Genomic DNA, 11806 nt, shown 5'->3' with positions numbered 1-11806 from the left:
TATGTAGTACAGTTTGTGCTAAAAAATATATTATGCTCCCTTTTTTCACTAAACAGAGCACACAAATCGATCATTTTAAACTGTTGCCAGTTCTGCATTTATCACTTTATCACTATATTCTCTTTGCCAAACTTAATGTAATGTAACCTAAAGTGTCACCTATTCTGTTGTTTATATAGGTATACATTCCTTGTTGAAGATGTAGATTTATTGTTTACTTACACATATGTCAGGTAAAAGCAAAATTTACAGCAAGGGAGAAGCCCGATGGCTGCATTAGGCCATTGGGCTGGACTTTGTACACGAAATGCTTTAGACCTACAACTAAGCACATTTTAGGGTCACTGTAGTTTCAGTAAGCTTCTTCATTTGTCAAAACCAGATTGCTCTGCCGTTTATTGAAGGTCTGGCAAATGTATGCAAAACATGATTGCTTGAAGTGGATGGTGAAGTTTTCATACTTGAAAAGAGAAAGTACCTGAATTCACCTTCATTCCCATGAGCAGGAAGACTCCTATTTCTTTGGCCACTCATCTAGAAGACCAATAAAACCTCAAGAATTTTTCCACATAAAATGAGTTACTAATATAATAAACCAGAAGCCAAACATGCTTTACAAAACCTTGCCATTAAAATATCTATCTAATGATATTTATTTTTATTTTTATATCTACTGAGAACTATATTAATATAAAACATTTTCAATTGAATGTAAAAAACACTTAAATAACATTAACTCACCAAAAAAAGCCCTTATCTAGAGTGACACGCAGATGTGCTTTTGAAGTCTTTACCGATGAATACATCAATACCGGTTCACTAGGTCACAGCCGAAGAATACCACGAGTCTAAAGCTCTGTTACAAAAATACAACAAGAAGTGCAAACAGAATTTTTATAAACAAGTGCTAGATTAATCATTTATTCAGTACTTTGAATAGGCACCGCCTACTCGAGGAGCTGTTGAGTTTATGATTGGTCAAAAGCTTTGTGTGTTAAAGTGCATTGGTTTAGGGAAGATGGTCAGTCACTCTGCAGTCTAATCAGTTGTATTAGCATGGAGCATGGAGCTGCTTGCCATGTCAAATGTCGATCCTACAGGGTAAGTCGTTAAGAAGTGATTTATGATTCTTGGAATTTACGTATGAAAAGTTTTTAAGAGCAGTTCTATCCTTTTGCTAAGATTTTGTATGCTTTTTTGTGTAGTATTTTGAGTATTTATACAAAACCTTGGACTTTTACACTGCATACACTGCCAATGCCCTTTAAGAGAATGTTTTGCAGTTTAAACACAAATGTCTTGCGTTATGAACTAGTCACCTTCCTCATTTTTAAGAACTTTTATGTCACAAGAAAAATGTATCACGTTCAGCAGATTTTTGTTTTGTGAAATGAGAACTGCTGTGCTGGACTCTTTAGGTACAATGCAAGATTGCAATGTGTTAGTTTAATAAAGTCACTGATTCCCTTAACTCTATATTCATGTGTCAGATGCATTAATAAAAGCACCACATTAATTATATTTCTAACGATTATTGTCTGTCTCTTTCAGTAACCCCATGTCCATGAGCCTTGACCAGACAATGGAAGAAAGACTAAGAGATGACTTGAGATATTACTTCATGAGTCCCTGTGAGAAATACAGAGCACGGCGACAACTACCATGGAAGCTGACAGTACAGATTTTAAAAATAGTCATGATTACAACTCAGGTATGAAGATAATTACTGGAATGCCTTAGACTTCTTTAAGATGCTTTACTACTACTTTACTACTATTCTGTAGTACCAGGAAAATGAGAATAGATACAGTAATTGGAAAACCTTTTGGTTTTGATTATCACACAAAAATAAGAGGTGCCTCAAACTGCTATTTGTCTAGTTGACAGACACAAAATACAATTTATTTGTAAATATGCAGTATGCTGAGCAAAATCTGAGAATTAGATTGTCCTCAAGGATAATCAAGAGTGCTGTTTGAAATCTCAGAGGAAGAATTGTATACAGTATGTTGTCTCTCTTTCTTTTGAAGCTCATCCTCTTTGGGCTTAACAACCAGCTCGTAGTGGCCTACAAAGAAGAGAACTTAATGGCCTTCAAGAATTTGTTCCTGAAGAGTTACAGTGGTGTGGATGAGGATGACTATAGTCTAGCTGTCTATACTAAACAGAGTGTCTTCGATCATCTATACTTCATCATAGATCAGGTTTGTCTTTGTTTTCTAACATTCAAGTGCTTCATCTTCTACTTTCATTTGAAATTTCGGGTTTTTTTTGTTTGTTTACTTCAGATTCACACACAATAGTTCTTCCATGTTACAGAGTAGTTACAAACTGCATGATGTGATGGCTAACACATGGTAAGATACGAGCAGATCTGTTGACATCTTATTGAAACGCTGCTCGATCAACATCACACGGCGGTACACTCGGTGGAAAGTGCTTCCTGTTCTATATACACTAGGCCAAGGGGTCAGCAACCCGAGGCTCCGGAGCCGCAAGTGGCTCTTTCATCCCTCTGCTGCGGCTCCATGTAGATTTGGAAAATAAATATTTAATTGAAATTTATTTTATTTTAGTTAGTTAGTTTTTTAAAAAAAATGAAATTCTAAGATAATGATGCTCTTGTAACATTAAAATAAACCGTGTTTTTGTCACTCAAAATGTGCGTCATAACTGTTGACTTGCGAAATCCGACACACAGAAGCAGACGCATTTTTGGTTTGCTGCAGCCGGCAAGTTAATATTTTGATGTCATGAATACGAAGAGGACTCAATTAGACATTGAACATTTTATTTGAAAGTTACCTTCAACCGTGGGGCACTGTGGTTTAGTGGTTGGCACGTTTGCCTCACACCTCCAGGGTTGGGGGTTCGATTCCCGCCTCCGCCTTGTGTGTGTGGAGTTTGCATGTTCTCCCCGTGCCTCGGGGGTTTCCTCCGGGTACTCCGGTTTCCTCCCACGGTCCAAAGACATGCATGGTAGGTTGATTGGCATCTCTGGAAAATTGTGTGAGTGCGTGAGTGAATGAGAGTGTGTGTGCCCTGCGATGGGTTGGCACTCCGTCCAGGGTGTATCCTGCCTTGATGCCCAATGACGCCTGAGATAGGCACAGGCTCCCCGTGACCCGAGGTAGTTCGGATAAGCGGTAGAAAATGAGTGAGTGAGAGTGAGTAACCTTCAACTCAGCGTTCTTTTTTGTTAAGGTTAGTTCAAACTGTTCAAAATATTTTTGTTTGCTTGCAGAAATAAAATTTCGTTTACTCAGTAGCCGTATATTATTTTGTTTAGACAGGAATGACTGAACCTTAACACCAACAATATTTATCAGAACATACAGTAACATTAGGTGAACTTCAGCATGACCAGTCAGGACCAGATGCCCTGTTTACACTTTGTTTTTTTTTGGCAAAATAAATTTAAAGATGAAGATTAAAATGAACAGCCACCTAATTATAGTCTCTCAGATTTACTTCAGTTTGGGTGTTTGTTATATTCTAGTAAGAATGATCACTTCACCTAGCTAAATAAATATTTATTTTGTGAATTTGAGTTTGTTACGTAGAAATTATATTCATACATTATTCATACATTTACTATTTGTGTCATGTTGACACGTGCTTCATATTTGTGGCTTTATACTGTAGCTCACGTCCACATCACGTGGAAGTAAAAGCCTCCCTCTTGCACTACTCTAGAATCACTCTGTAACGCTGTATTACATTTTCCAGATTTTTCGTGGGTATCTTTGAGGTTCTCTGGTTTCCTCCCACCAGTACAGTAGGTGGCTATGATCATTTTACAGTCCTGCAATGTTCTTCCCCTTGAGACATCCTGTCCAGGTGTATTCCTGCCTCATGCCTTCTTGTGTTTAGATCCAACGTGACCCAGACCGAAGCATTTACAGCATTTGCAGATGCCGCTGTCCACAGAGACTTACATTTTTATCTCATTTTGTCTCACAGCAGTGGCAGTGACAGTCGGTGGACCTGGGATTTAATTTAACAATCCTATTGCTAATTCAACACCTTAGCCACTAGGCTACTACATCCCACATCAGTAAACATCAGGATTTGAATGAATAAATGAATGCTATTGTAACACACTTTATTGAATTTTTTATTTTTGATAAAAAAAATTTGATTACATGAAAACCTAACATGAATGTGTGACCATAGGGTCTGAAAAAACAGGAAATAATTTATTGTTTACAGTATGTTTAGTTTACAGGATGTTCTGATCTGATGATTGAGCTGTAGAGCTTAAAGTTAGAGAAACAATAAAATAAAAACATTTCCACTGTGGTTAGTGATCAGTATATATCCTGTATTATTAATGTACTTATTTAAGAGGGGAAGTCTTATTATTGAGGGGGAAGTCGTGGCCTAATGGTTAGAGAGTTTGACTCCTAACCCTAAGGTTGTGGGTTCGAGTCTCAGGCCCGCAATACCATGACTGAGGTGCCCTTGAGCAAGGCACCGAACCCCCCCAACTGCTCCCCGGGTGCCTCAGCATAAATGGCTGACCACTGCTCCGGGTGTGTGTTCACTGCTGTGTGTGTGCACTTTGGATGGGTTAAAAGGTGATGTCCAGGGTGAAAGGGGTCAGCTATAATCTTCCCAGCACACTTTGTGTCCTTGCTGTTGTAAATATCACATTTCGAGCGACTTCACAATGGAAACTGCAGAGCCAGTGTGTCTAAGTAAATTCAGTGTGTGTTATCTGTCTTGCAGTACTCTCAGTTAGACGAGCTGACTGTGGGCTCTGTCAGCTATGCCGAGGAGGATGGAAAGATCTGTCCTTTGGTCATCTGTAAAGAGTACTACAAAAGGGGCAGCGGGAAGCATTCGGAAAAAGCCTATGATATAAATGCCCAAACGGAGTCAGGTTATTACCGTGTCGCTCACTGATTTTCATTTTATTATATGTATTTCTTGGGGTGATGAGTTCTTTTTCCAAATCCTTTTTGAGGTAAAAGTAATACTCATTTAAGGAAAAAAAATATGAACACCACAGCACTAATGGGGTCACTATAAATACAATTATAAGTCAGTGATATAAGTCACTTTGGCATTTCACATCTTTTAATACGTATGTTTCAGTTTGCCTAACTTTGGATACAAAATCTGCTGAAACATGGAGAATAACCAATGCCTCTTTTTTTGAAATTGACTTTTACAGGTGTGCACATCTGAATATTGTTCTTTTTTCTTTCTTTGTCATTAAATCTCAACCTGCTTAAACCACATATTTTTTTTTCCAAACAGACTTGTCAATATAGAAATCTCATTCCGGGTTAAAGGAATCAACCTACAAACCGTCCTTTCACATGAGTTGCCTGATTGTTACACTTTTGCTGTTTTGGTAAGATGTCGTGTAGCAACATTTGCATATTTGCAAATTAATGATGGTGCGCTAATCATCTCATTTCCCCCCAGATTACATTTGACAATCAGTGCCATAGTGGAAAAGTGAAAATGACCCTTGATATTGATGCTGTAAGCAGTGCATGCAAAAACTGGAATATTTCAGGACATGGTATGGGAAGATATATTACCTCACAATAAATGGGAATTCTGTTTTAATTTAATTGAGTAATTTGTAGCGGTTCTTAACCTGCGAATGCCTGGATTTTGATGTTTTAATCATTTTTAAGTTCAGCGACTGTTCCAAAATTATAATAAATATTAAAGGTGGGGTGCACGATGTTTGAAAAATGCTTCAGAAAACTGAGTCGGGCGACTAATAAAACAAACGTCTAGCCAATGAGCAGAAAGGGGTGTGTCTTGTCAATATGCGGCGGGGAGAGTGTTCAGTGCGCATGTGTGACATTAGCAGAAAGCGATTGAAAGATTGACATGGCGGATACTTGCCGTTACCTCTGCCTCGGGTTCTAGGTGTTGAACGTCGTCTTCCACATAAAACGGAGCTAAACTTTTCATGGTACAACAGACAGTACTACAAAAACACATTTGTATTACCATAGTATTACTCATTGAGTTCATTTATTGATAAAAATATACCCTCGGTCAGCTGCCCCAGCAGGTTCCGCCATAATATTTGCCTGGGTTGAGTATGTATGTGTGGGGCGGAGCTATCAAAACAGGGGTGACACCCATTTGGGTTAGGGGCATGTTTGTTTTGGTAATTTCAAATGTCAACATTGGCTTTCAAACATCGTGCACCCCACCTTTAACATTTAAAAAAATTGTATACTCAATATAATTAAATTTCTATCCAATTAGATAGGAGAATGAAATACACTTGTTTAGCTATTTGTGGAAAACATGTTTGTTGGTAGAAATATTTTTTTTTAATCTCTGCTTATCTTTTTCAGCACAGAAGAACACTCACTATCTTGTAATCTTTGATGCTGTTGTTATCCTTGTGTGTCTGATCTCTTCTGTGCTTTGCATTCGCTCTATTTTTCTTGCAATTAGGTTACTTCAGGTAAATTACATAACTGTCCATGAAGAATTAGACACGTTTAAATATTGATGTCCCCCTCAACCATCACCACCAACCTATAATTAATTTTTTTTTTATTTGTTAAACTGGGATTTGTACCCTTTCAAAAGTGTCGTATCTTTGCATGAACTTTTATGATTCTTTCTCTTTTTTTACAGAGATTTTCCAAGTTCTGTTTCTGGAAGTATAACCATAAAGTATGTGAGGAGGACCAACGAGAATTTTTAAATGGCTGGTACATCTTGGTAATAATCAGTGATGTCATGGCAATCGTAGGGTCCATACTGAAGATGGAAATTCAGGCAAAGGTGATTGTGGAATATTAATTAATAAGGAATTAATTTTTATTTACTTTTATAGGCGTACTACAGATTTCTATGCTTCTTTTTTGCTTTACTACCAAGAGAAGTATTCACTGTTATTCCCTCTTCTTTTTCCTCACAGAGCCTAACCAGCTATGATGTGTGTAGCATCTTTTTAGGAACATCAACACTCATGGTCTGGGTTGGTGTCATTAGATATTTAGGTTATTTCCAGAAGTATAATGTGAGTATATCTTCTTGTATTTAGTCTATAAATGAGACCCCTTTAGCCAACACTGTGTCTTATATTAGGATCAGCATTATTTAGAGCTACATACTGTACAGTATACGTACATATATCTTACAACAGACATTGACGTTATTTATACTAAGACTTATAATAAACTCATCTCCACTGGTGCAGGTTCTTATCCTTACTATGCAGGCAGCTCTACCCAACGTTCTCCGCTTCTGCTGCTGTGCAGGGATGATTTATCTGGGCTACACTTTCTGTGGGTGGATCGTTTTAGGGCCCTACCATGAAAAGGTAAAAAAAAGTGTGTGTTGGTTAGAAGGTTAACGTACAGCAACGTACAGAAGGTTAACGTACTGAAATCTAATTGGTCCCTGATTGGCCCCCGTTCCAACAGTCGTCGACGAGAAGAGCAACCGGAGAATTTTTCACAACAATCACAGATGCAATTCCATCCCCAAACAATTGGCGGCACTCGAGCGTTTGAAAAAGGAATGACTGCGGAAATGTATTTGCACCGTACTGAATAAATTATTTTGTGTGCTTGAATGTACCCTGTACTTGGCCCCTGAATGCAACATGTGGCCCCTTAATGGCCCCTGTTACAGAAAAATCCTAGAACCGCCACTGACGTACAGTATAAAGAGCACAGCACCTCTAAATGTTTTGACTGTGTGTACTGTGCTTGAAGTTGCAGTCCTGTGTGTACACTGTGTGCCTCTTTTGACCATAAGGTGGCAGCATTTGCACTTTGATTGTGAAAACTTACTGTTGCCTAGTTTCAGCACTAGATGTATAAAAATGACTTTTGTTTTCTTAATTCTGTGCAATTTTTCATGTACGTAATTATTCATGCAATGTTCTGTATGTCTGCATGGATTTGTGCCACTCGGGACAGTTTGAGGATCTGAGCCGTGTGGCCGAATGCCTCTTCTCCCTGGTCAACGGGGACGACATGTTCCCGACATTCGCCGAGTTCCAGCAGAAGAACACTGTGGTGTGGCTTTTCAGCAGGGTCTACCTTTACTCTTTCATTTCTCTCTTCATCTACATGGTGCTCAGCCTTTTCATAGCTCTCATCACGGACGCTTACGAGAGCATTAAGGTATGACGCTACTGAGCTACAAGGCCTAATCACAAAGTCAAATAGATTTCCAGAAGCAGATGTGGCATCTTTTCCATGTTTAAAAAATGGAATATTTCACTTTATTGTCTTGTTGTGTAACATGACCGCTTGCAACATATGGCTAACCCTCATATTAACAAGCTTCTCCTTTCCCATGTGGCTTAGCGCTACCAGAAAAACGGGTTTCCCATGACAGAGCTGCAGCTGTTTCTGAGTGTGAAGAAGGAGTTCCCAGAGGGGGAGGATGTAGAGAATGGAGAGAAAAGCAGCTCCAATAGCTTCTCCTCCTACACTATGCTGTGTGGCTGCAGAAGGTACACAGTCTCAGGCTTGTCCCCAGCCAGGCTAGGCCACAGTGGAATAAGAAATGAAATTAGTGGTGCGATGGATAGGTTGACACGCCCAACTATGTGCTGATTACAGAGGCATGTATGGCTAGTCAGGGAAAAAAATCTGGAGGAGACTTCTCCTTGACTGTGGGCAGCACTTGTGATAAGCAAGCTCATGTTGTGACATAGCATTTTCTCTGATCAGTGTTTTTCAGACGTTTCAGTCGATTTCACATAGATAATTTCAGTCACATACACTATGTCTCGCTTTTTGGGTATTTTGTGAAAGGACGAGCTATTTAAGACCATTTTCGTGAGCATACATGAAGCCTGAAAGTTCTGCCAAAAAAAAAAGAAGAGTGCTCAGTGTTTATTTGCTTTGTCTGTAGGGAGTGTCACAGAAATCCTTCCCATAATCTGATGCTTTATATAAACCACAGATAAAAGCCACTTATCCACTTATGTAGTTAGAAGTGACAAGCTATCAAGACCCTGAGAAGATTGCAGAAGAGATGACATAAAAAGTGGGTTTTACATCTAATTTGGGTTTTGTGCAGAAATGTATATCACTGGTCATTAGATTATAGAAAAAAGTGATGCATTATGGCCATGTTAATCTCTGAGAAACCTTGTTTAGCCAGTCAGAAGATGCATGTCCCCTTTCTCACTTAACCACTGATTGTTTTTTTGTGTGTGTGCTTTGCTCATCAGATTAATGATACTAATGGTAATGTCTTGTGTAAATGTTGTAATTTCAAGTTATCTGTCTATAATATCAACTACTTGCTAAATCAGTTAGCATCAGTCTTTTCAGATGTTTAGGTTATGATCCAAATCCGGATTATGTTTTTGTTCATTTTTATAAGTTATTAGCACTAGAAATTAAAATAAGTTGTAATGACAGTGGTAATTTCTTTTAATTATTAAGAATTTCCTTTACATTGCTTTACAAGTTATTCATTTTTCATTGCATGCAGGTTTTCTCGCAAGAAAGATAACAAACTGACAGATAGAACTATATAAAAAAAATTAATATTAAAATGTAAAGAATGTGATTGTGCAATTATATAGAAATGGTATTTTAGCAAATAGAAAGATAATAAATACAGCTAAATTATGACAAACCAAATATAATATTATTAAATCTATTTCTAGATAGTTTTATTCATTTTATGCTTTAAATGTTTTTATTCTATTTGCAAATCATTTTGCTTCATGCGAGAAATAAATGCTAAACATTTTTTGCAGAATCTTTTCTGACATTCACAGAGAGGTAAAAAGTGATAAATCCATGTATATGCTTATATTTGTTTGTTTTCTGTTTGCAGAGTTTCCACAGATGATTATTCAGTTCTCATCAGTTGATCTCATGATAAAGAACGGCAGAGATGGGGGCCCCGAATCATATGACTTGAGCCAGACTTAAGTCGCATATTTGAGACTTGCTTGACAAATATTAAAAAAAGACTCGACTTGACTTTGACTTGACATTCATGACTTGAGACTTACTTGTGACTTGCACATGTGACTTTCTCCCACCTCTGAAGAACGGTTCCCTGAACTGAGGCAAGGCTGTCTTCAGTGGAATATCGGTGATTGTGGACTTTTAAAATGCCTCCATTATAATGTGTTGACTGTATATCATCTACCCTATCGTTTACATGGGTATTAGGAACGGGAACATAACCCGCATTAACCAAAGGAAGACGGACTGGAATATAATTAAGGCTGAAGAGTAAAAAGATTTGCTGGGAAATTAATCTTAATGGGCAAGCACAATGTTATCTCTGCCATACTGTATGTTACAAATACAGGAAAAGAGGAAAACTATTTTACATTTACTCGTTAACAGAAGTAAGAAGTTCTGATCAATTTCAAGGAAATGGCTTCAATGCATGTTATGCTTCATTAACTATTAATACAGCTTTTAGTTATTGTTAAAAAGATTTAGCAATTCAGCAAACTCTAAGAGAAATAAGACTCTGGATTTCTAATAGAAAATCACCACCTGTCGCTTTTATTTATTTGTTTATGTAGATGGAAACATCACTTCTTGCGTCTACTCTCACTTCTTGTTCTTACTTAACTCACTCAATAAAAAGAAAGGTGAGAAATCAAAGGCAATAATGCACTTGCACAAGACTCCATTTAAATTTTTAGCCACCATTATATGTAGCTTGTGAACATGCAATTATATATACAGTATATGCTTTGCAATTGAATTTAAAAATAATTAGTTTTGCTCTTCACTGCTCTTCATCACTGCACCTAAATCTTATCACAAAACAAACACATGATCAGCTGGTAGCTTTGGAGTAAAAAAACAAATCCAAAAATATTTTCACTTCCTTCTAGATTAAAAACCAGGTGCTTTTTCATTGGAAGGTTTCACTTCATATTAGCATTACCTTTATAGCATTACAGAACCTGTGGTACAAATAACTGTTGAGGTTGGAGGTAAGGAAATGGGCATCATTCTAGACCACTAAGCAACCAGAACCTGACAAACAGAAAGTTTGAAGTCAGTCAAAACAACCTGTTACATGTTTGTTGTGTACATTTGAAACAGTTGTCTGTTTTGGATAACATGGGGCTCCAATTACGTTCCAAAGATTAATGGCTCAAATGTTTATCGGACTAATTTTTTCATGGCTTATCTACATATAGACGATTGTAGTGATTTCTGGGAGGCTCATGGAGAACACATTCAGCAGGTTCTGCAGTGCCTCCATTCAGCAGGCTTGACTTGTCAATCCAGCCAAGTGTGCTGTTGCCAATAAAACGGACCGTTTTGTAATAAGTAATGGGATAATGATGTGGACCATTTACATTCAGTCTCTTTCTGCCTTAAATGTTTGCATATTCTCATCCAGAAAAGGCTGTTTTCAGTGTGAAGATCTGGGATTGCAGAGTTTGCTGTATTTTAAAGCTATGGAGGAAAAACTACTAATGTAGTATACTATTGTACTAAAATCACCTATTCAGGGCTCCATGGAAAAACAACCAATTCACTTCATCATATACTAAAAGCCAGGGACTTTCCCTGTGGGTTTATGACCTTCCATTTCTTATATTTATTTATTTATTTAGTTAGTTAGTTAGTTAGTTAGTTAACATATTAATTTAGAATATAACAATATAAACAAGTCCTGTATAGTCAGCTACAAAGCTCAGTTAACATGTGGTTGACTAATTTAATTGAAGGTTGAATTAATTGATTTGATTCATAAATGCAGAAAGCCAAGTTAACATAATCAGTCAGATGTCAGAGAAAACCTACATTGGCATGATGACAAACAAATGAGAAGCCTGGAGCTGAGAAAATGCTAT

At 37.5% G+C, this 11806-nt stretch overlaps 1 protein-coding gene across 1 annotated transcript; it reads left to right on the top strand.

Annotated features, from left to right (window-relative positions):
• Positions 1–971: 971 nt before the first annotated feature.
• Positions 972–10595, top strand: mcoln2 (mucolipin TRP cation channel 2). Its single transcript, XM_060876373.1, has 14 exons — positions 972–1101; positions 1552–1711; positions 2031–2204; positions 4732–4885; positions 5101–5179; positions 5266–5362; positions 5437–5536; positions 6336–6448; positions 6625–6774; positions 6911–7012; positions 7193–7315; positions 7920–8126; positions 8313–8461; positions 9805–10595. Exons 1-14 carry the CDS (start codon positions 1064–1066, stop codon positions 9839–9841), a joined length of 1683 nt encoding a protein of 560 aa, XP_060732356.1. The 5' UTR covers positions 972–1063; the 3' UTR covers positions 9842–10595.
• Positions 10596–11806: the final 1211 nt, after the last annotated feature.

Source organism: Tachysurus vachellii, chromosome 1, assembly GCF_030014155.1.
Source record: "Tachysurus vachellii isolate PV-2020 chromosome 1, HZAU_Pvac_v1, whole genome shotgun sequence".
NCBI lineage: Eukaryota > Metazoa > Chordata > Actinopteri > Siluriformes > Bagridae > Tachysurus > Tachysurus vachellii.
Note: the sequence above shows the minus strand (reverse complement) of the source record. Positions and strands in the feature narration are given on the sequence as shown.